Here is a 24,862-nt window from a genome sequence, read left to right as displayed (position 1 = left end):
ATGCTCACAGGGGTCCTTGGTGGTAAAAAGTTGGGGAGACAAATTGATTTTAATAACCGCATATAATCAAATAGGAAACCAAGGTCTGTGTATTGTGCGGCATGAACCCAAGTCCATCAGAAAGGAACCCTGTCTTCACAGCAATGAGTGATGTGCTGGATGGGGATCTTGGGGAAAAGACTTGGTACAGGGCCTGAGGCGCTCCTTGCCGAAGGAGTTAGGGTGCCAGTGCTAAGCTATGTGAGGCACGGCGGGGGCGGGGGGGCGCCAGATGCAAACTCCCCAACTTCACCTCTGATGTGAGCTCACAAGCCGGGCTCTTGTCCTGTCCTTTTCCCAGGATTGTGAAAAGATCAATAGATGTGAATTCAGGGCTGGTCTGGGCCAGGGCTGGGGGGCGGGGAGCAGACAGGGTGTGGTCCCGAAGCCCGTCCCCAAAGGAGGACTGGCCTGCGGATCTCAGTTCATGGCCCTCTGGCTTATAGTCTTCTTTTCACACAGGCCCTGGGCTTGATCATCTCTGCCATCCTGTTCAGCTCAGAGGGTGTTGTCTCCTTGAGCAGATGCCCTGGAGGCCAGCAAGTTAATTTTCCACCTGGGCTTCTCCTGCTCAGCCTGGCCAGGCAGGGTTTGGGCAGACAGTGGCAGGATCTGGCCTGGCTTTCCCTTTTCACAAGAGGCCCCCAGAGAGGCCCAGGGTCAGTGTGGTAGCATGGGATTGAGCCTTAGACCAGACTATTCCGCTTCCTATGTGTGACGGGAGCCATGGAATCTGGGCCGGCCGGGGCCCCTCAGCCATGTGTGCTACACTGTAGAATACCAGTGCTCTGTGCCTGTACTGAGCTAACCCAGACAGGTAAGATCCCTGTTCTCATGAAACTTCTAGTCTAACTAAGGGAGGAGACAGCAAATCTGTGGACAGCTCAGACACATCTGGACGCAGGCAAGCGTGTGCTTGTGTGGATACTGCCTGGGACCTGCCCCAGGGCAGAGAGTGTCAGAATCCTGGGTGCCCCTGGAACCCACTACCAGAGCTGGCTCAGGGATGGCCCCATGCAGCAAACATTTGTTGAATTGCCTGGCAGGAGAGAGAAAGCATATGGAAAGTGCCCAGGCCTTCTGGTTGTCCACAGAAGCCAGCATGTACGCACAAACGTCTCATTTCGATTCAACAACATTTATTGAGGGCCCATTACGTACCAGCAAGGTCTCAAGCCCTGAGAATCTCGACATGAATAAAACCAGATCCCTGTCTCCCTGAGCTCCCAGCCCAGGGCAGAGGCAGGCACAGGAGCCAATCAGGACCCCCCAGTGTGCTCAGTCGGGAGTGACTATGTATGCACCCATTCCTATCAGGGCAGGACTGGGGAGGGAATACAGCTGGGGTCAGGGGAGTGGGGAAGATGAGGAAGGAGTCACAAATTTCTACTCAAATCCACCCAGGCAGGTAAACAGATACCCCCAGACCCACACACATATGCATACATGTATACCTGCACACGTGCACACATACACTCTCTTAGGTGTATACACTGACTACCTAAGCATGTGTAGACACAAATACTAACTGTGTAGACTCAGATGCCTCACAAGCCATCATGATTAAAGCCTGCTAGTGGTTCCCCAATCTGGGGAGGTGTGCGGGTGAGAGGATGGCTTGTGTGTTGGGAGCGGGTACTTAGGGCACCTTGGGAATCACTCCAGCTGGGCCAGGGGATTCCTGGAGGTGTGCAGAGCTGGTAGTCTAAATCTGATAAGTGAGGCTGGCTATTGGCTTGCTGTGAATGTCAGTCACCGGAGACAGCCAATCAGCTGCAGACAAGGCCTGACACTCAGCTCAGTGGCCAGAAGTAGGGAATTGGATGAGGAGTTTACCTATCAGTACTGGTGCTCCTTGAGGAGCTCGAACCAGGTAGGAGGGTGGACAGGACAGCAGGGTGGAAGAAGGGGAGTGCTGGGAGTTAGCTGTGGCACACTCAAAACCCTTCACCTTAGAAACTGCTCGATTCCCTATTTGGACTTTTTGCTATTGGGAGCTATCAAATGGAAAGTGTTTGGAGGAGCTCCTGGCACACAGTAGCCTCTCAGTGAGCAGTTATTCTGTCCCCCAAGACCGGGCCCCTGGTGTGTGCCTGTTCCAGCTGTGAGGAGGGGAACCTGGGCACCAGTCTGTAGGAGGTAGCAGAAGGTGAACCTGGGGGCACAAAGCTAGGATTCCTGCTCCCAGAGAGCACCAGCCCTCCTCCACTGCCCAGGGCCCAGCGTTGTTCATCTAGTGAAAGATGGCTCCCTCCTTCAGAGCTGCCTTCTGCCAAAACCTTGCAGGGTTTTGTGCATTCCTTCCATAAGCGGTATTTCTTTGCAGTAATAATAGCTTTTGCAGCACTTCCTGCCTGCCAGGCACGGTTCTCTCCACTTCAGATAAAACTCAACAATCGTGCAAGGTAGGGACGTTATTTTTCGCATTTTACGGATGCAGGAGCTGAGTCCCAGAGTGGTTTAGTAAAGTGTGCAAGGTCATGCAGTGAGTAGGTGGCGGATGCAGGATGACCCCAGAGTCCCTTCTCTAACCATGGGGCTCGGCCTCCTTCCCTGCCTTCCTCTTTCTCCTTACAAATGCCCCAGGGGTGCTCTGGATAAGTCACTGAGTCTCGGCTTCCTTCTCTGGGAAGGAGAAAGTCCTCTCAGCCTGGTGACCTCAAGCAGTCGGTATCCCTGCATGGGTTTCGCTGGGAGGAAATGGTGCCCCGGTGTGGCATTTGCGGGATGGGGGCAGATATTCCAGGCTGGGCACTCTGCATCTTGTCCCTTGGAGCGGGGCCAGGATGGAGAGTCCTCTCTGAGCCTCATCAGCAGACCCGCAGCTGGGCTCACAGGCCCCTGGAGACCCCCTGGGAGGAATGGGGCTGGAGACACTAATAAGGAGACCAGGAGAGAAACCCCTCTCCTCGGAAGGAAATTGATGCAGAGAAACTCATAAGCTGGGCATGCAATTTGCATGTGGGCCAAGGCCCTCAGAGCTTAAATACATTCCTAGGGGCTATTTATAGTCTGGGGAAAATTAGAGTTTTCTGGGTAATGGGAGTGCTACAGACTCTAGCTGGTCAGGGCCTTCCAGGGACTGGCAGAGAATAGAGTGGAAACCATGGAGCCTTCTGGGGAAGGACTCCAACTCCTAGTGACCACACAGAGCAGACAGCCCCAAAGTGGGCTCCTGAGGTCGGGAAGGCATGTCTTGGGGGGCTCAGGGAAGAACGCCCGAACCCCATTACCTGGCATTCTAGGCTCCCAACTCCCCCCTTTAAATATCTCCCTCACCTCCACCCACACAAACTCCTCCCCCAGCCACCCTGAGAGCATTCTCCGCTCTCCCACTCCTCTGCACTCTTGTCACACTCTTCCCACCTGGACTGCCTTTACCTCACTCTTCTCTGGTAAACTGAATGCTCCTACCCCTCAAGGCCCCTAACGTCCCATTCCTGGTCCCCACTGCTCCGTCCCTTGCCCCCACTCTGAACCTTTCACTGGAACCAGTCGCCTACCCACAGAGGTCTGGTGTAGTGGACACCATAGTGTGCCCCTGACATTCACGCTTTGGGCCTGAGGCACCCCTCCTTTCCCAGCTTCAGGAAACAGGGGTTCCTAGCTGCGTCCTCCTCCAGAAGCTGCCCTCAGTCAGAGGGGCCGATTCATACAAAACCATGCCTCCTTCCTGGGGCAGTAGATAACCAGTTCTTGGGTGGGGGGGGGTAGAAAGGTCCCCCCTCTCCTTTTCCACTGGTTGGATGATTCCAAGGGCCATCCCAGCTTCAGAGCTTCCTGGCGGATCCGCAAAAGCCACTGTTGTAACCACACCTCGGTGCAGGTTCCCCTCAGCCCCTGTCCCATCCTGCCTCCCTTGCCCCTCATGGGGGCCGTTCTCAAGAGCTTACTAATCTCCACCTTGGAGAATGCTTTCTGGGCAAGCCGGTTTCTGACAACTGGTGACAGAATGGCTAAGCCACCAGCCCGGGTGCCAGTAGAGATAACCGTTCTTAGTGCCCTGACCTGGGCCGAGTTACCTAAGTTCTCCATGGGATCGCTTTATCCATAAAATGGGAATAATACTGAGGCACTAATTTCCGGCGAGTCTTGTGAGGATTAAAAGTGATGATGTACACATGCGCCTGATATTAAGAAAGCGTTCAGTGGACGCTAACTATGACTGTCTACATTTAACTTCTCTGAGGTTCAGGTATGTGGGGATAAAGTCTTACTTTCTGTGTCATGGGGTTGTCAGTGAGAGTCAAATAATATTGAGAGGCAAAGGGTTGCATTCTGTGCTGCCGGGACCTGACACAGACTCAGGGGGTAAGTTCCATGGGGGCTTTGCCCACTTAGAGCTTTAGCCAAGAAGCCTGACCCCTCCCCTGACTGGGGACAATCACTGTATTAGTTTCTTATTACCACTGTGACAAACTGCCATGAGCTCAGTGGCATAGGTCAACACAGATTTCATATCCTACAATTCTACAGGTCAGGTATGGGTCTTATCAGACTAAAGTCAAGGTCTGTAAGCTGTGGTCCTTTCTGGAGGTTCCAGGGGAGAATCCACTTCCTGCTCATTCTGGAAGTTGGCAGAATTCAGTTCCCAGGGTTGTAAGACCGAGATCTGAATGTTCTTGCTGACTCTAAAATGAGGGTTGATACTACCTTTCAGAGGCCACTACCTTTCTTGGCAGTGTTCCCCTTTTGCCATCTTCAGGGTCAGCACAGGCTGGTGGAGGACTTCCTATGGTGTATCTCTCTCACTGGCTTTAGTCATCTTCCACTTTCAAGGACTCATGTGATTAGACTGGGCCCACCTGCATAATCTAGAATATTCTCCCCATCTCGAGTCCTTAATCACACAAAGGCAGAGTCCTCTTTGCCATGCAAGGTACCATATTCACAGGTTCCAGGGATTAGAACATCGATATTTTTTGTGGGAGCTAGAGGGGATGGCATTATTCTGCTCCCATAGCCCCCCAGCGTGGGACACCGTCTGATCCAAAATTCACCTCCTCCTCTTCTAGGGAGAGATCTGTGCAGTTCCGTGTGCTGCGGGGACCTATGGCCCCAACTGCTCATCTGTCTGTAGCTGTGACAACGGTGGCACCTGCTCCCCCGTGGACGGCTCCTGCTCCTGCAAGGAAGGTGATGTGCCTTCTTGCCCAATCCCATCCCCCGCAGATGTGCGTACCATCCAGGTGGACTGCCAGCTAAGGAGTCTGGGCTGCTTCTGCCTTATCCCCCCACACGCAGGTTCAGGGAGCTTAGAGATCAGGTCCCAGCCAGGGAAACCCCGGCCAGGGAGTTCAGTAATGGAGGGGATTAGTTATAATGGTGTTGGAATAGCTGGGGGAGCACAGGAGGGAAAGTGAGCTAACCAGAGATTAGAAGTGGGGGGAAGGAGCAGCCATACTCCTGGGGTGGGAGGGACAGGTGGAGGAAGTGGAGTTCTGGAGTTTGGGAGTGAGGGCCACCTGAAGGCAGCTGGGGCGTGGATAGAGGAGCTTTGTGACAGTGGCAGAGCAGAGGGGAGACCCAGCCACCACCACCATCGGAGAGGCCCTGCCCAAGGCCGACAAAGAGGAGGAGGGACCTCGTGTCTCTCCTGCTCCCCACCTCCAGTCTGTGGGCCGGGTCTCCCTTGGTGAATGCAGCCCACCTGGCAGCCGGCTGACGGGGAAGCCGGGGATACACACCTGCAAGGAGCAGCCCCTGTGACACAGATCAGAGGCGGGGACGGGGAGAAATGGATCTGAGACCAAACAGGCTGATGACCACCCTGAGAACAAAGGGCCCTAAAAGAAGCCTCCTGATTCCACCCTGGGCAGAGCTAGACCTCCCCACTTCAGGGGTACCCTGCTCTAGGTGGGATTGTGCACCTGCAGGGCGAGCTGTGAGATCCTGCGGGCTGACCCGAGGTCTCCTAATAACCCTGCTGAGTTTCAGAGCAGACTCCACGTGGAATGTGTGTTCTGACCTGGTGAGCAGAGAAACGGCCATTTCGGGGGCAAGGTACCGAGATGGGGGAGTAGGCAGAAAGCCATGCGGGGCCCCGACAGAGAGCTGACGGACTCTTTCCCTCCCCTCAGGGTGGCAAGGCCTGGACTGCACCCTACCGTGTCCCAGTGGGACGTGGGGCATGAACTGTAACGAGAGCTGCGCCTGTGCCAATGGGGCAGCCTGCAGCCCCACAGATGGCTCCTGCTCCTGCACCGCCGGCTGGCTCGGAGACGCCTGCGAACTGCCCTGCCCGGTGAGTGCCCGCGTCCTGGCTTGCCCTCTCCCTGCAGCTGTCGGCTGTCTGGCCACAGAGGTGTACAGGGAGGAGCCCTGGCCCAGGGGGTGGGACCCTTGGATTCCGGTCTTTCATGTGTAGAATGCCAGTTGTCTGGCAGGCGTAGAGCCCTGGCCTCACTTCCCCCTGGCAGTGCTTGATCAACGTCATTAACTGACCTGGGCACCCTGACTGGAGCCCAGGGGCAACCTCAGAATCCTTCCCAGCTCAGTGCCACAGGACAGCCCTTACCAGTCCCGCAGAGTGGCCACTCCTCGCACATTTTATGGCCAGGGTATGAGAGGACAAAACCAAGCTCTCTTCAGTGATAACCACATAGGCTTGCTCACCATTCTTGATCTAAGAGACAAATAAGTTCAACCAACCAATACGTGATATTGTTGAATGAGGCCTGTAGTCCTGGGTTCCAATGCTGACTTTGCCACATCCTAACTCTGTGACCTTGAATGTGTTCCTTCACCTCTCTGACCCTCTTTCTCGTCTTTCAGTGGTGACTGTAATGGTACCATGCCATAGATCTGCTGTGAAGATTAAGACAAATGAGTGGTAACAGGCTCTCGATACCTGAGGAGCACACGACAAATGTCGGTTGCTAGCGTCTTCCCTAGAAACAAAGAGCAAATCGGTCATTCTTAACATGTGATCAGTGCATTACAGTTTGCAAAGTGCATTCACATTTACAATTTTAGTTAACAGTCACCATCTACAGCCCTTCGAGCTTGATCATCGACAAGTGGGGCATGACCATCACTCTCTCCTTCCAAACCCTGTACTTCGCAACACAGCCTGAGAATTATTTGGAGTGGCCTCGTGGCCACATGGCTCCAGTGATAAAAAGTGCTCCCGCTCCACTCTGGCCAGTCTCTCTGTGTCCCCGTGGGGCAGCGGCTCACTTTTGTTATCCAAATCCAACAGAAGTCAGTGAAGCTCTGGGAGTCAAGGTCTGATCGTTTCTCTGGCCCCTTCCCTCCACAGGATGGTACATTTGGGCTGAACTGTAGCGAGCGCTGTGACTGCAGCCACGCGGATGGCTGCGATCCTGTCACGGGCCACTGCTGCTGCCTGGCCGGATGGACAGGTAACCGCCGCCCCCGCCGTGCCCCCTCCCAGGGCCTGGGAAACCAGGTTCTTGGTGTTCTACTTCTCCTGACTGTTCTTTCTCTTTCTCTTTCACTTCTTCTTCTTGCTTCTTATGCATGCATGTTGCCGTTTTCTCCTCTGGGCCTCAGTGCTCCGTTCCCTATAGTTCAAGCAAACCAATCACTGAACACCTATTATGTGCAGGCTTCGTTCTAAAGGCCAGGAACATACCGGTAAGAAATCAGACAAAGGCTAACACATGGTGACTGCAGGTCCCTAATCTGTGTTCACAGAGGATATGGCAGAGAGGGGGACAGAGACCTTCTGCTTAGCCCGGCCTCACGCTCCTGGTCCCTTGTATGTGTCTATCAGCCTATCTCCCAAACGCATGGCAAATCCATCCTACTGCCACCATCCTGGTCCTCTAAGCACCATCTCTCAGCTGGCCCGGCCTTGGCCTTCTCCTTGGTCTCTGGGCCTCCCCTCTTGCTCAGCTGCATCCATTCTGCATATGGTGGCCAGAGTGAACTTCTCAAACCCAAGTTCCATTCACATCAGTTCTTGCTCAGGGTGCCTCTTATAGAAAATCCAAAATCTGTACAGTGGCCCAGGGTCCCTAGGACCTGGCCCCCCCAACCAAACCCCACCACCTCCCTTTTGCCCCCTCCTGTCACTCACTACCTAGCAGCCACTTGGGGCGACCACCTTCCTGACCCCAGGCCTTTGCATGTGCCTCTTCTCTGAATGTGTGCCCTTTTCTTTTCTCTGCACTTGATGATGCCCTGTCCCCATTACAGCCCGGCCAAGACTATGTAAGAGACCCTCTTCCTAATGCTTGTAATATCCTACACTTTTCTTTTTTTGCCATACTTACATCAACTGTCACTGAACAGTCATTCAAGTATTTATTTAATATCTGCCTCCCCAGCTAGACCAGCAGCTCTCCGGAGGCAGGGCTTTGCTCACCCCGGTGTCCACTGCCTGCCACCCACTGAGAGACAGATGACATGGTGGTTAAGAACACCAAGTTGGAGCCAGACTACCTGGTTTTGTGACCTTGGGCAAGCCCTTTAGCCTCTCACGGCCTGAATTCTCCATCCATAAAAGGCAGATAATTACAGTCCTCACAATTACAGGGTCATTTTGAAGTTTAAATGAGTTAATACATGGAAGTCCTAACAGGGCATGGTGCTGTGCTCAATAATTGCAGCCCGTGAATTCAGGAAGTGATTAATAAATGCCATGCCATGTGAATGCACGCAGTCCCAGAGTGGTGGGCAGAGAGAGAGACACAGGCATTCCTGGCAGCGTGGGTCTTCAGATCAGCGTTGGCACCAGGTTACTGAGCAGCCTCTGTGTCCCACCACTAGAAAGTGGGAGCAGCGGAAGGCCAGGGCCATTGCTTCCTTGGAAGCATCTCTGCCCTGGCTCGTGGCCTGCCCTGTGGTACAGAGTAAGGCCTCGCCTTAGTCACTGGCCCCCCAGACTCCTAGCTGGAGCCAAGTGGAAATCCACTTTAATTTTTCATGGCCTTAATTTCAAGGGAACCGATAAGATTTTAATGATGGCTGGTGCTTAAAAATTCTGTCTTTGATGGACGACTTTTCAGCGAGGCCTCTGCTGTTCTCATAGAAAGCTGATTTTCCCAATATGGTCCTGAAGTCATTTCAAAGGAGGGAATGATGTCCTGGAGTTTGTCATTTAAAAGGAGATCAGGGAAGGAAAGGAAGGGAACGCAGGTTTTCCCTGGACTGCTACTCTGTGAACCCTCCCGGGCCGTTCCTGCCCCAAGAAGGCTATCCCTGTCTTCCCAACTCCTGGCACAGTGCTCAAAACCGGCTTGACACCGGTTTTCTTCTGCCCTAAATATACGCAGGCCTTCTCCCCTTGCCCACACAAGCCACAGACATTGACAGGTGTCCTCGTGTCTCATTCACTTTGCCCTGTACATGGCAGGTGTTCAGTAAATGTCTATTGAAGTAAATTGAAAGAAGCTGGGCTGTAACCATATATGGGTTTTTACCCTTGAAGCTAAGGAACCTCCAAGGTGATCTATTCTAACCTTCTCAGACTATAGATGAGGAAAGGGAGTTGTCCAAGATCTCAGGGCATTAGTGCTGATAGGATGGGGACACGGGATTGCATCGTAAGAAGGAGCCATCTATTCATTCAATTAGCATTTATTGACTTAAGCAATCACCAGGTCCTTAGTTGGCAACTACCACGTATCCAGCACTGCGTCAGGCTCAGCAGTAAATAGCAAAATTCAATAACAACAATAGTCTCTAGATATCTGTTATGTGCCAGACACCATACTGGGCATCAGAGAAGTAAAGATAACCCAGATGGTGCCTTGTCCACTAGGAGCACCAAATAAGGAGGGTCAGAAGTGTCAATAAGCCATGTTCCCCGCCTTCAAATTGCTAGCAGGGCAGATAAGATTTGCGTTTGAAACGTTCAAATAATAGGCAGGGACAAAGCTGTAAGCCACTGACTTTCCAAGAGATGCTTGAATCCCTGGGCAGACATCTGGGAAGGCTTCCTGGAAAAGGAGGACCCTTAGCAGCCCCTGAAGGATGGAGGCTGCTGAGTTGCTGACCTTGTGGCATGAACTTGAGGTCACGATACATGGATTCTTAGCCTGACTTTACAACCATCAGTATGGATGTGTAGCGAGTCCTGAAAAATAAAGCAGGGAGATTCCCTAGGGATAAGACAGGGAAGGATCTCTGAGGGGGATTATTATCTCTATTTAGCTACTGGGAAAACAGGGCTTAGATAATGCAACTGGTGAAGCTATTTCTTTCTTTCTTTTTAAAGATTTTATTTATTTATTTGACAGAGATCACAAGCAGGCAGAGAGAGAGAGGAAGGGAAGCAGGCTCCCTGCTGAACAGAGAGCCCAATGCAGGGCTCGACCCCAGGACCCTGAGATCATGACCGAAGCCAAAGGCAAAGGCTTTAATCCACTGAGCCACCCAGGCACCCCTGGTGAAGCTATTTCTTTTCAGAAGCCATGTTTGGAAGACCCTCCCACAGGCCAAAGGGCGGCCCCTTTGGCCACTCCAGTAGAACCCAGGCTCTCCATGCAGGGGAAAACCCTGGACCCTTCTCCCCACTCCAGTACCAGTGTCCTTAAGTTCCAGGGAGTTCTTAGGACATATGAAAACCTCCAACAGCCACCCCCTTGCTGCCACCTGCCATCAGCATAACCTCCTTACAGCTATGGTTCTCAGTTCCCAAGGAAAAGGACCCCTTTGTGATGTGAAAAAACTTTTCATACACATGAGAGTAGCTGTACTTTTAAATATCCATTGATGGGGAGAACACTCGATAGCAAGGAGCTGCCACACACACGAGGGTCCCACACATGAGAGTAGCTGTACTTTAAAATATCTGTTGATGGGGAGAACACGCCATGGCAAGGAACTACCATGGAGTCAAGGGGGCTTTTGTGTGCGTTGGGTTTCATGAATCACGGCGGTGCCTGCAGACGGGTTTAGGAAAGAACAGCATTTGCCCCAGGAGCCTTGGTCAGCCTACAGTGAGCGCCTGGGGCCCAGGTGGGGTCTGAGGTCCCTATCAGGTGCCAGAGCTCTGCCCTAGTCCAGGAAAGAGCAGAGTCACCCGGCCTGCGGTCTGATCCTGGCTTTCCTACAGAAGAATTCCTTGGTCACAGCTTCTGTGTTCCCAGAGAAGGGGAGACTTAAAGCTGTATCCAAAGCTTCGAGCAGGCTCATGGTTCTGGCTTCCCCAGGCTCCCCTTCGGTCAGTCAGCAGGGTTTGTCCCGGGTTAGCCCCTGAGACCTCTGTCAAGGGGTGAAGTGTGCCGGCCAGGTTCCCTACCTCCACAAAGAGGCCTCATCTCTCAGAGAGTGGCACCAAAAGCCCTCCCGGTGCTGCCAAATTGAGATGTCACAGGGAGGGAATGTGGGCGCTCAACTAGATGAGCACTGCAGGGATGAGTAAAAGCCTGTTGCCGCCCCCCCCCCCCCCCCGCTCTCTCTGGCTGCTCAGCCTTCCCTCGCTTTCCCACGGGCTCGGGTGGGCTTGTACAATTCCAGCCTGCCTCCAAATTGGTCCCACTGCTCTCCTGCTGCTGCCGGGCCTGGCTGTCTTCGCCGGGCCCGAGTCTTCCTCCCCCTTTCTGTGTCTTTCCCATAATCCCTGTCCCCATAACAAGGCAGACATGATTTTCAAACTAATTCCACTTTTCTCTAAGCCTCTGATGTTCGCCTTCCCAAGCCAAGCCAGCTTCCTGGGCCCACACCTTCCTTCGCCTAATGCATGTCAGCCTAGAATTATTTCTGCCCAAGAGGAAACCCCACCCCAAAGCTGGGCCCTCCAGGCTCAGACCTTTTGAAATTCCTGCCTAGCCTTTGGGCTGCAGTCACCTCCATACATACTCAGTCTGTCTCAGCTCAGAAAGACCCTGTAGGCCTTCTTCCTCTTTCTTAATAGAATACATCGCAGTGCAGAGAATCAGAGTGTGTCATCCAGGGACAGAAAAATGTCATTTCGCAAAGTGTTGGTTTCTCTCATACACGTGTGTGCACGTAGGATCTAAAATCCACGTTGTGTTGAGGGCTGTGGTCAAAAGAACCCAGAAAGATCCCAGCCACTGTCTGGGTACCCTCGGGCTGGTTGACTGGGACCCAAAGGATCAGTAGTTCCCGGGCTAACGTGGGTGGGCACGGCTGCAGCAGGCCCCGTAACAGCGCTCCCTTGCTCCACAGTTGGTTTCTGTCAAGCCTAACCTTGGATAGCAGCTAAGATGTTAAGAAGGAAGGTGGCCCTTCATGACCTGGTCCGTTCTTGACCTGGTCTCATCTCTTGCTATTTTGTACTTGGTGGCTTAGCCACACTATGCTGTTTTCTTTTAAGGGATGGTTCTCTCTCTTGCCTCGTGATTTTTGCACAGAGAGTTTCCTTTACCTGGTAAATTCTTCCGTGGCCCTTAGGACTCACTGTGGGCATCACCTCCTCCTGGAAGCCCTCCCTGACCAGCCAAGCTTGGACTGGAGTTTTCCCCTACATTCCCAGATGTGCTGTGCCCTCCCCCACCCCTTCATTCTGCAGGTGGCCCCTTCCCAGCATCCTTCCCTCTGCCTTCACTCCTCTTACCACTGACCCAGGTTTACCTCTGCCCACAGGTATCCGCTGTGACAGCATGTGTCCTCCTGGCCGCTGGGGTCCCAACTGCTCCGTCTCCTGCAGCTGCGAGAACGGTGGCTCCTGCTCCCCAGAAGATGGGAGCTGCGAGTGTGCCCCTGGCTTCCGAGGACCGTTATGCCAGAGAAGTAAGGCTGAGCCCCCCGCCCTCTCTATGGCTCACCCTCCCCACCCCTTCCCTGTTGGAACAAGTCCTGGCCTAAGAGGGGCTGAGCTCTCAGAGTCAGCCCCCATCAAACCCCTCCGTTCAAGTCCCCTCTCTCCCTGTGCTGGTTTTTCCGTCCCTAAGTTCTGGTCCCAGCCCGACTCCTTGGGGGAAACTGGACCAGACCACAGCTCTTCTCTGCAGAAAGGGTGCAGGGTGGGGACCCCTCTCCCCATACTCTTGGGGATCCTGCCTTCTCCCCTGTGTGGGACAGGATGGGCAGCCAAACTGACTGGGGCCCCTGAGGCTGCTGACTGCCATCTCCACTTCATCCCCAGTCTGCCCCCCCGGGTTCTTTGGCCATAGCTGCGCCCAGCCATGTCCCCTCTGCGTGCACAGCAGTGGACCCTGCCACCACATCAGCGGCGTCTGTGAGTGCCTCCCGGGATTCTCCGGAGCCCTCTGCAACCAAGGTAGCGTCTCCAGGGCAAGCGTAGGCCTGGGAGGTGAGGCATCCTGGGAAGGAAGTGGCTGGAAAGAGGGGCTTGGGGACTCTCATCCTACTCAGGCGTACCCTTCTGAGACTTGGTCACCACCAGGTGTGAGACAAAGCTATTAGGCAGTTCAAGGAACAGGCTTAGAAAAGTTAAATGACTTCTCCATGGTCTCATAGCTAGGACGTGGAAGAGCTGGGAAGTTCCAACTCCAGAGCTGATGAGAAATGAAATTAGCGTAGATGAGTTCTGCATAATAAGTGTCCCCAAATGGCTTATGCTGAGTGCCAAGTGGTAAAGGCAGAGGATGACGTGGGAGCTCAGAGGAGACAGTTCTGGCAGGGGCTGGAGATGGCAGCTTCCCAGCTCTCCCCCCACCTGCCACCGCCCCCAACTCAGGCCGACATCACTGATCCCTCACGGCACACTTTCCTGTCTCGGCGGCAGAATCCTTCACAACGCCAACTCCAGCCAGCCTCCACCACTCAGCAGGGCTTGAAAAGGGAGCTAACGCTGACTTGCATTGGTGTGCTGCTCGACTGGCTCCCTGGGGGGGGAAAGCCTTGCTTTGTAACATTTGCAAGCAAGTTCCATGATCTAAATGTCTCCACCATGGTGGATTCCGTGGTACCAGAGCCTTAACACGGGTCACAGAACTGCTGCATCTGTAACACCCAGTGTGAGGGCAGAAGCTGGCCACAGCACATAGTGCTGTTTACTGCTGTCCGTAGCTCAGTGATGCTAAGGCTGTGAGGAACTGGGGGGCGGCTCCATGCTGTTGCAGGCCTTCAGTGAGGCCTCAGCCTGAGAGGCACAGACAGAAGAAAGGCACTGTGGGTAAAGCAGGCAGCTTGGGTGTAGACGTGCGACTATCCAGCAGAAGGGAGCGGCTGAAGGATGCGGGGGACTGGGTAGGAACAGCAGAGGGCGCTGGGAAGGACGTCTGGGGCCCTTGTGACAGCTTAGAACACAGGGTTGCAGAATTTGCCCTGGATCCTGTAAGGAGCAAAAAGATCTTAGACTAAGGTAAACTTAGAGCAGAAAGTAACTTCAAGGTCATCTGTGCAAGAATCTCATCTGGCCTGTGCTCAAATGCTTCCACTGAGAGCTCACTCCCTCCCAGGGGCACGGATTCTTTTGATGGATAATCACCACTGAGCTGGGCTGGCTTTGTAAGTGTATGGGCCGTTAATATGTATGAGTGGAAAGTTCACTCCATGATGCTTTGAGGTCATGAGAAGTTTGGGCCCCAGGGAAGCATATGTGACAGTTTCATTTGCTTGCAGCCCTCCTAAGACAGTTTAATCATAACCTGACACATCGAGGTTTACTTATTAAACATCGGAGACCCAGCCGTCAATACAGATAGGCTGGGTCTAAATTCGGATCTGAGCAGCCCGAGGAGTAACGCTCAGATCCCGCGATGTCTGATTTATTGCCCGCTGGCCTAATGAGTATTTTCCCCATATAGATCTAATAGAGTTTGCTATTAATGGCAACTGCCCTGGTTAAGTCTCAAACCTTGTAAAAAATTGAACTGACACTTTCTAATGACCGGCTTTCCAGCGAGTTACAAATTACAGACACTGCTTATGCAGAATCATTAAACATAGATTAAATATAACCAGATGTTTTCTTTTCACAGCCCCCTTTTCCACCACCCCTCTTTTTGCCTCACTCTTGATTCAGCTAAGAAGTCAACCAATTAATGTAGTAGACTGATCGCATTAGCAGCTCTGTAGGTGAATTTGTCTGCCTCATGTGGGTGAGAAGGACTTCAAAGATAAGACTGTCTTGTTAGGGAAGCTCAGAGCTGGTGTGGGGGAGGTGGGTAGGTGGAGCAGCACACCCCACTCCCCATCCAGGGCCAGGACTGGGGAATGGGCTCCCCAGATCAAGTACTTCCCAGAGGCAGGGAAGAGGAGGCTGGGCGACCTGCTGGAATCTGGGCTACAGGTAGCAAGATGTGCATCATCTGCCCTGGAAGGAGCTAAGGTTTTTGCCAGGGGAGGCACAGGGCCCACAAGAGCCATCCCCCTCCCCACAGCTGTTAACCAGGGCCTGAGGGCAGGGAGTGCAGGGTACAGACCCTGTTTCAAAGGTGAAGGGTCATGCGGTCTGCTTAAAGGTGCTTAACCATTAAGTGGCAGACCTTTCTCGCTGTGTGACCTTGGGCAAGCTGCTTAACCTCTCCGTCCCTCAGTTTCCTTATCTGTGAAGTAGAGTTAATAATAGGGATAATAATGAAAATATTGAATATCAACAGTATTACAAGGTCGACTGAACTGATATTTGCGAAGCATTTTGAACAGTGTCCAGCGCATCTAAGTGCCATAGAAGTTTTTGTTGACTGCATATGTAAAATTAAGACCCAAACCCAAGGCTTTAGACTGGAGACCCGGGTGTGCCGTGCTGCCTTCATTAGTTGTCCCAACCACTGATCATGCCCAGGAAAGGCATAAGGTTGACACAGATCCTAGGCTCCAGCTGCTCGCTATCTGGTTGGGGAAGGGCTGGCAAGGGGAGGCAGCGTGGCATAAAGAAGAGGGTGCGAGCCCAAGGTTTAAGAGAACTGGGTCGTGGTTAAGTTGCTTTGCTTCAAGAATCAGTACCTTCCCATGGTCCTCTACGTGGCTCAGCCGACTGATGGCCTTGGGGGTTCCAGGAATTCCTGCTCCATAATAGGAATGCAATGAAGCCTTCTTCGAGGATGGAGGGCTGGCTACAGCTGGACTCTGAGGGGAGAAGGTTGAACTGAGAAGAGCTCAAAGGGGCAAGAGTCCATGATCCCAGGAGAACTCACTGGAAGGTCATTGTCCTATTCTGGACATTATGGAAGACTTCCTGAGTGTTTGCTATGCGTCAGGCACTATGCTAGGCACTCAGACACAGCAAAGAACAAGAGAGCCAAGTCCCCTGCCCTCACTAAGCCTGTGGTCTAAGGGGGGCATTTGGAGCTCAGTCTTCCCCAGCAGGACCTGGGGGTTGTGGGGGGTCCAGTTTACTTCCATACATTCAGCCACCATGCCTGCTTTTTCCGGGCATCGTGGAAGACAAAGACACGGGCAGAACTCAGGCCTGGCCTGAAATCAGCTCACAAGTCACAGTAACAGAAGACCAGGGAAGAAACTAACAGAGTCTGGAGCTTCGAACAGGGACATAGCTGCCCAGAACTGAGATGATGGGTGAATCAGAATTAAGTTCAGTTTTAAGTGATGTAAAAACCCCCCAAATAATTGGCTTGAAACTGACAAAACTTATTTCCCTCAGAAAGCAAGCAAGCAAGCAAGAAGCAATCCAGAAGTAGGGTCGCTTACAAAGGGGTCAGGGGCCAGCCTCCTTCTGACCTGTTTTTCAGCCAACCACGGCATGTGGCCTCCACCTCTGATGGAAGGTAGCTGCATAAACTCCAGCCCCCTCTTCCACAGTTCTTATCCATAATCCACATTATCCTTCAACAAGGATGAGCAATGGACAGACAGACACGCATTTCTACTTACCAGAGTGTAGTCACATGGCCTAAGATTATTGCAGGTGGCCATAAGCCCAGCTAAAACTCCGGATTCTACTTCTAAGGAAGAAGAGACTGGATTATTGAAGGACTGGCAGCCCACTACAAGGGGGTCATGGGGAAGGTAGCATTTAAAATGAGTCTTAGGGGTGCCTGTGTAGCTCAGTCGGTTATGCATCTGATTCTTTATTTTTTTTTTTTTTAAGATTTTATGTATTTATTTGACAGAGAGAAATCACAAGTAGATGGAGAGGCAGGCAGAGAGAGAGAGGGAAGCTGGCTGAGCCCGATGCGGGACTCGATCCCAGGACCCTGAGATCATGACCTGAGCCGAAGGCAGCGGCTTAACCCACTGAGCCACCCAGGCGGCACCCCATGCATCTGATTCTTGATCTCATCTCAGGTCTTGATCTCAAGAGTCTGAGTTCAAGCCCTGCCCTGGGATTGACACCAGGCATGGAGCCTACTTAAAAATAATAAAAATAAAAATAAAATGAGTCTTATAGGCAGGGTAAGATTTCCACAGTTGGACAGGGGGATCAGGGAAGCTTTGGAGGGGAACAGCTGTAGCGAAGGCATGGAGTGTTAATTAGAATGTGGTGTGTGGGCCAGTGGCTTCTGTGTCTTGGAGAGAGGGGCCGTCTCCAGGTGAAGTCGCTTAAGTGTTCATCGTTAGGAAGCAGATTTTATTCTGGGGCAGTGGGAGCCACTGTGGATGTTGGAGCAGGGCACAGAAGAACCATGAAGAGAGCTGTGCTTTAGAGCGCTCAAGCTGTAGGAAGCAGAGGATGAACTGCAGGGAAAGGAGAGGTAGGAGCTCAAGGAACACGCAGACCTAGTTCTACAGAAACTTGCAGCCTGGTTGAGGAAACCAACCCTTCCTTTAGGGACCAAGGAGTCCTCCAGGGCAGGGTGAGGACCACAACCCTGCAAGGGACTCAAAGTGCAATACCACACGGTCTCCGCGGAAGAGAGCACCTTGTGAGCCCAGGAAGGCTGTCCAGAGGCCGAAGGAAGGCTTGAGGAACGGGTGGCATTTGGAGAGACAGGAAATGGGAGGCAGAGACAGTCATCCAACAATCTAACTGCAGCCCGACCTGCCCCCAGGCACCCGTCCCTCTCCTTCCAGCTACATTGTCCACCCTCGTGCCTGTGGATCAGTGATGCCGGCAAGAATGTGGTAACAGCAGAAGGCTGCAGGGCAGTGTGGGCAGCACCGGCTGGAGGGCGGAGGCAGGATTCCCAGCCTCACTGCTTCCATCTGTGAGGCCCCAGTCTAGCGACTCTACCTGCTGTGCCTTCAAAGGGGATCATTTAATGAGTCTCCAGAGGAATGCAGCTGTGGGCCCAAGAGGGGAACTCATTTAAGTGCAGATGTAGGACACTGGGGCTGTAGAGGTGGGCAGTTCCCACCCAGATCTGGGAGCCCCGGGGCCATCCCAGCTAGGGCCCGGAACTTCTAGGGGCGCAGCAGCTGTGGATGGTGGTCTGAGGGGAACAGGTGGGAGGGCAGGTGCCAGGCTATCCTGTGCCCACAGTGTGTGCTGGAGGGCACTTTGGGCAAGACTGTGCCCAGCTCTGCTCCTGTGCCAACAACGGGACCTGCAGCCCCATCGATGGCTCCTGCCAGTGCTTCCCTGGATGGATTGGCAAGGACTGTTCACAGGGTAAGCCGCTGCCCAAGCAATGCCCCCCACCAGGAGTCAGGCCCCAAAACACACCCTCCTCCTTGCCCGGAACCTCTTTGCCCCTGTGCCTCCACCTCCTAGGACTGAAGCCTTCTGTAGACAGGAATGTCCACCTGAGTCCCAGTTAGAGTCCCATAGTTAACATGATGAGTTATTAGGGTTGATCGTTGGTGTTATTACCGTTAGGATGAAAGGTACTGACATTGTTGGGAATACCGTTGTTGCCACTGAGAATTAATACTCCATGAGCACTTGAGTAAGGAGTAGCCCTTAGGTTTGGTTGGGGAGGAAGAAGGGGCAGGGACTAGCATACTGGGATTTGGAAATGGGGTGAGACCAGGGCAGTCACCTCAGAGGGGTGAGGGCATCCCCTGAGTGACCCATGTGAATGCTGTCCTGGGCACATAGCCTGGACAAGCATTGTAGAGGCTGTTCTTAGAAGGTGTACCCAGAGACCGCACAGTGTAAAGGTGGACACCTAATCTCCGTCCCATCTGATGGGTGAGATGGGGACAGCACCCCTAGTGAGGTCCCCGTCAGATGACTGGGTCTGAGGGAAGTTCCATTCTGGTGGAGACACAAGTGTCATCCTCAGGGAGCTCAGCAGCTCAAAGAAGGGAGGCCCTTATCCTGGGGAAGCCCCCATCGTCACGGGAAGTTAACACAGTGTTCACACTGTAAACTGCTATGCTTAGTTTACCACACCCACCCACACGCTCCAGATCACAGCCAGTCCCCCAAGAAGGGAAGTTCAGGAGCCCTCAGAGCTGGGAGAGTGGGCAGAGAATCTGGGCCTCATGGGAATCCCGGGTAAGTGGGCCAAGAGGTGAGTGGAGGAGTTCCGGGAACAGCGTGTCAGGAAAGCCGGGGAATACCAGCTGGGCGTGTGGTGGCATCTCAGCTGATGGGCCATCCCCCTTCCTCTCTCCTTTTCTGTCTGCTTCGCTCTGCCTTGCCCTCACCCTGTGCCTCCCACCCACCCCCAGCTTGCCCCCCAGGGTTCTGGGGCCCCGCCTGCTTCCACACATGTAGCTGCCACAACGGGGGGAGCTGCAGCGCTGAGGACGGCACCTGCCACTGCACCCCTGGCTGGACTGGACTCTTCTGCACGCAGCGTAAGTCCTGCCTTCAGGCCTCCCAGCTATTCGGAGTCTCATGCTGCGGCCTGCTGGCTGCCTTGGGCATCGTCCAGGCCTGTGGAGGGAGGGACGACGCAGGCCCAAGGGCCAGCAGCTGCCCCCACCCCACCCAAGGAGTAGGAAAGCTGGGTAGATTCACGGGCTTGAAGAGCCCCGAGTCCTGGGAAGTCAGGACTCTAAGGCGCTCCAGCACTCAAGACCTGAGCCCGTGGACAGTGGGGCCCAGAGAGGGAGGAACAGTCTGTGGCTACGCAGCAGGCGGACCCCAGCCTGGCCTCTCCGTGCTAAGGCACCTTTGTCTAAAGGACTCCTCACAGCGACCCCTACCCCTTCAGCCTGAGCATCTGCCATGCAGAGATGGCTGAGGTGAGGTGCTCGGTCTCAAAGGGCCTCGCCCTGTACTCAGAGGCAGCAGATAACAGGTTTGGTCCCAACTGTACTGCTGCAGTTGTCCCCACCCTGTTTCTCCAGGCTGCCCTGCAGCGTTTTATGGGAAGGACTGTGGGCGTGTGTGCCAGTGTCAGAACGGCGCCAGCTGTGACCACATCAGCGGCAAGTGCACCTGCCGCACGGGCTTCACCGGGCGCCACTGTGAGCAGAGTAAGCTGTCCCTATCCCTACCCCTGCCCCTTGGTGTTGGTGCCAGGCATCGGCCTCCTGCCAGGGAAGCCTCACCCCGACCCCCGCCAGTCTACTCATTCAGGGCTGTCCCCTTCCTGTTCCTGGACTTCTGGAGCAGCTTCCAAGAAACAGGGCTAAAGAGGGTCATGCCTACATGGATGTTTGTAGCGAGGCTTCCTCCAGCTGGGAGTGGTGCTGAGAGCAGAACGGAGGCCTGAGGGAATAAAGGGAGGCAGATCTTCAGTTCTCTGAAGCCTCAGTGGTGCCCAGCTCAGGGCCCCGCATGCAGAAGATGCTGCGTACGTGTGTCAAGTACAGAGGAAGTGGAAGTGGATGTCCCCCACACTCAGGGCAGAGGTGCTCCGTCCACCCCCAAGAATCAAACCAGCCCACAGTGGGAGCCACAGGGAAATAGGTTTTACTCCTGCAGTTGGAAATGCCTAATCACAGCTGGCCCCATGTGGCAGGGGGAGAGTAGGTGTGTCTCACCGTCTGTCCATTTCTTCTTCATGCTCTACAGGATGTGCGCCGGGAACCTTTGGCTACGGGTGTCAGCAGCTGTGTGAGTGCATGAACAATGCCACCTGTGACCACGTCACTGGCACCTGTTATTGCAGCTCAGGATTCAAAGGAATCCGGTGTGACCAAGGTATACATAGGTGGAGAGTCCCTAGGCCGGGGGCTAGGACCTAGGGAGATTCCAGTGGGAATGACTGGATTTCACAAGGACAGCTTGCGACTTTCCTTTATTCAGTTTTGGAAGGAAAGCAGAAGGGGTGTGTTGCAGGGAGGCAGGTGGTGCAGGAGCCTCTCGGTCACGGCTTCCCCAAGCTCATCCTTGACAAGTTTCCTGTGAGTCAAACAAGGGGAACCACAAGCTCGTCCTGTGGAAGGGCCAATGGACAGTTGAAGATAGGCCCAGTTCTGGTTGTGTCATTACCTGCTAGATGTCCTAGGCAGGTCATTTCCTTTTACTGGGCTTATTATTCCACATGCGAAGTGGGAAGAGAGTAATCCTTGTCTTCGAGCACAACACAAGGCTCTTTTGAGGGCCAAGGAGCCCAAAAGGGCTTAACCCTGGCTCCAGGTCTACAGAGGACACCCCATAGTATGGTTGTGAGGACCAAGTTGAGACAATATAGAGAACTTGGCACAGTCCTGGCACATAAGCAAGCACTCAGTAAATGATTCTGTATACATACAAACCCCTTGTGAAGTGCTGCAAGGAAATAAGGGAATATATTGTTTGTTCTAGAAGATGGGGAGTAAGAAATAGGCTTTCAATTTACTCACATAACAGAAAGGGGGCCAAAGGCATTTCCATTGCATTCTGATGCTATTTAGAATGATAATGCAGGGCGTTATTTCCCTGAGGATGCTGGCTAGCTCCGTTTGGCCAGTTGCTGATGATGGCCAAGGAGAGCCGGCCAGCAGGATGACCTCCACCATGGGCTTAGCATCAGCGTGGAGAGTTAGCCCACACATCCATCATCAAGAGGGGTTCTGTGGACAGTATTCCTGGGCACAAAGGCACACTCTTGTTGCCAGTCTGTCATACGGTGCTCATGGTTCCCTGCGAAGGGTGGGATTTACTGTCCCCATGTTACAAATGAGCGAACGGAGGACTTAGAGTCACACAGCTGATAAGCAAGGACATGGCCTGAGTCCAATTTTTCCCAACTCCTGAGGAACCTGACTTTACCAGTTACTGGTTATATGATCTTGGGTAAGTTATCTAACCTTGCGATGACTCAGTTTCTTCATCTGTGCAAGGGAAATAATTAAATAGTCCCTATCTCCTATGGCTGCTGGGAAGATCAAATCAGTGAATATCTCTAACTCACTTTTTAGAACAAAGTACTCAGTAAACATTCGTTGTTACTTTATTTGCCATCCATGATCACATTTGTTCTTTGTCATAAACCTGGAACTCCATCCTCTGGAGGTAGTTGAAGAAACAGGCACAGTGAGGGATAGGATCACACAGGGATTGAAGAACAGGGCCAAAGACCAGAACCCAGGTCCCCTAAATTTAGAGGAATCTAGGCCCTGGGCCAGGATCTGCAGAGCAAGCATGCCTGCCCCAGACTCAGGTCCTCCCTCTCCATCCGCAGCTGCCCTCATGATGGAGGAGCTGAATCCCTACACCAAGATCAGCCCAGCGCTAGGTGCAGAGCGACACTCGGTGGGTGCTGTCACGGGCATCGTCCTCTTGTTGTTCCTCATTGTGGTGCTGCTAGGCCTGTTTGCTTGGCGCCGGCGGCGACAGAAAGAGAAAGGCCGTGACCTGGCGCCCCGTGTCTCCTATACACCTGCCATGAGGATGACCAGCACTGACTACTCGCTTTCAGGTAAGGGCTATGCCCCCAGCGTCCCCTCTCCTACCCCAGGAGGAGCCACATGATATCCTGGGCACCCGGGTTTACTGCTCAACGTGGGTGGTCATGCTTGTAGGATTGCCTGCTGCGGCTCGATGCTCAGACTCTCTTGGAGAGATAGTGGGGGTGGAGAGCAAAAACCTACTTGGGAAAAGTAGATGGGGTTTTATGAGATTGTCATTTCCTGGGTGCCTAGCTCTGAGCAGCTATGTTAGGAGTCTCCTTCCGTTTCCCCAGAGCTTCCTTCCCATCTTTCTCACCAGGCTTTGGTCATAGGAACAGTAACTTTCCTAAACTCTCAAGGGTAACCTCTTCTCAGCCCAGTGCCTGAGCCACCTCAAGAAACTGGCCCTGGGGCTGTTTCCAAGCCCTGTTCCATCTTTGCTTCCTTGTTGAAGGCCTCAGAGCACCCTCCCTCCCAGTTTCCAGAGTTAGAAGGGCCCTCTTAATACATTAGAAGGTGATGGTGTCTGACTTGGGGTGTGGGAGAGTTGAAAGTTTGGGCAATGACCCAGTATGTCCACAAACGTGGTAGTATCTCCAATGGGCATTCTATCTAGAGTCTGAAACAGATGGAGGTGGGGTTTTGGGGCCAGATTCCTTCCTTTCTCCTGAACCTGGGACTGTTGCCTTAGAAGGGAGGCTTTTAGCTTTATATTTAGTCAAACGGAAGAGGTCAAAATGCTCTGAAATTGCCCAAAGCCCTGGGCCACAGGACACTGGGCCTGTCTGGGTAGGCACAAGGATGATCACTTTCTCCAGCTGGCTCCATGCAGCCTCCAGCATCTTGGACTTAGAAAACCAAGATCACATCAGCCCATTCCTGCTAAGTACTGCCCACCATGTGCCCACTCTATGCGAGGTACTACAGGGTAGACAGGGGTAGTCCAGGTGCAGACCCTGCCTTCAAAGAGCTCCTGGCCTACTTGTCTCCCTGGGTTTCAGCCAAAGCAAATATCCCCTGACGAAATCGCAAGCCCAGAGAGGATTAGGGGATTTTCTTCTATGCCTGTAATGAGTAAGTCTGGCCAGTTTTCCCACATCACTCCACTGGAATTCCCCTACACTATGGAGGGGTCCTGGAATCTGTAAGATTCTCAGCTGGGGCTGAGAGGAGAGGGATTCTCTTTATGGCCTCATTGCTGGGAGAGATCTCTGGAAGGAGGCAGGGGAAGCCAGTACAGCCCTATGCAGCAGCTCAGGGACATAGGAGGCTGTCAAAGCCAACACTCCTCTCCATGCTCTAGTTGCTGGGTGCCACCCTCCACACCCGCAAGCCTGACATGCCCTGCAGGGAGGGACACTGAAGAAAGAGGCAAAGTAGCTCTACAGACTTCTGTGGGGGTAGTGGATACCAGAAAGCTTGGGGGATGGGGGACTTAGGTGTCTCTCTTTGCAGAGCACTCCCAAGGCTGCTCAGCTCAAGTGTTAATATTGGAGTGTCTCATGCCAGAGGCAGGGATATGATGGTGTGGCACCTTGTTCTCTTCCCAGATTTGTCTCAAAGTAGCAGCCATGCCCAGTGCTTTTCCAATTCCAGCTACCACGCACTGGCGTGCGGGGGGCCTGCCACCAGCCAGGCCAGCACTCTGGACAGGAACAGCCCCACCAAGGTACCGGGTCCCCGACTCCCCAGCCCCCTACCCACTGTCCTCCCAGGGAACCCTCACCTCTGCCCAAGAAGGAACCACACCCCAGCTGGAGGGTTCATGTAGAACCAACTGCCAATACATTAAACACAGCCCTGTGATCCATAGGACATATAAACACTCTGTGAAGCATTTAACAGGAAGCCAGTAGGTTACATGGAACTAACAAGTGCCATCTAACCAGCAGACATCACATGTAACCAACCTACAGCATCCCTCAATAGGAAATACACCCCCGCACCCGTGTGTAACGAACTGGTACCAAATCATGTGATCGGCACGTAGAGCCTTCTCAGATAACCATGCAGCCATTTTTGCTCTATAACGTATGTAATCAAAACACTGCACCACCTACCACCAATCACTGCAGAGCATTTCCAATACCACACATGCAAACAGCACCTTAGAGAGTAACCACTGGTACTCAGGTACCACCAAGATGCCCTTATATCTGGCAGACACGTCATTGCTACATACCCGCTACCATATTTTGCAATCAGAACCAACAAAAGAGACAGGAAACCCAAACATCAGTCGTAGCCAATTCATTGACAGCGAACCCTTCAGGCCTTCAAGGACAGGTGTGCACCAGCCCGGACAGGGTCCACCCTTCGCTGCTCCCAGCATAACCCTGGCTGGTGGCAAGATCTCCTCTTTTAA

General features: G+C 53.2%; 1 protein-coding gene across 14 annotated transcripts in view; it reads left to right on the top strand.

Annotated features, from left to right (window-relative positions):
* MEGF11 (multiple EGF like domains 11) overlaps window positions 1–24,862 on the top strand; it is a 341,793-nt gene that overhangs the window by 302,055 nt on the left and 14,876 nt on the right. For 12 of the 14 annotated variants that reach the window (XM_059372309.1, XM_059372305.1, XM_059372312.1 and 9 more), the window contains exons 11-21: window positions 5,055–5,175; window positions 6,120–6,283; window positions 7,301–7,403; window positions 12,559–12,705; window positions 13,061–13,195; window positions 18,266–18,394; window positions 19,402–19,530; window positions 20,026–20,154; window positions 20,696–20,824; window positions 22,290–22,526; window positions 24,048–24,166. In XM_059372309.1, the coding sequence (XP_059228292.1) occupies window positions 5,055–5,175; window positions 6,120–6,283; window positions 7,301–7,403; window positions 12,559–12,705; window positions 13,061–13,195; window positions 18,266–18,394; window positions 19,402–19,530; window positions 20,026–20,154; window positions 20,696–20,824; window positions 22,290–22,526; window positions 24,048–24,166 (1,542 nt within the window). The remainder of the gene's footprint in view (window positions 1–5,054; window positions 5,176–6,119; window positions 6,284–7,300; window positions 7,404–12,558; window positions 12,706–13,060; window positions 13,196–18,265; window positions 18,395–19,401; window positions 19,531–20,025; window positions 20,155–20,695; window positions 20,825–22,289; window positions 22,527–24,047; window positions 24,167–24,862) is intronic. The other 2 variants (XM_059372313.1, XM_059372319.1) reach the window with 1 other exon arrangement.

This window comes from Mustela nigripes, chromosome 13, assembly GCF_022355385.1.
Source record: "Mustela nigripes isolate SB6536 chromosome 13, MUSNIG.SB6536, whole genome shotgun sequence".
Taxonomy (NCBI): Eukaryota; Metazoa; Chordata; class Mammalia; order Carnivora; family Mustelidae; genus Mustela; species Mustela nigripes.
The sequence above is the reverse complement of the archived record's forward strand: the minus strand, read 5'-3'. Positions and strand labels throughout refer to the sequence as shown.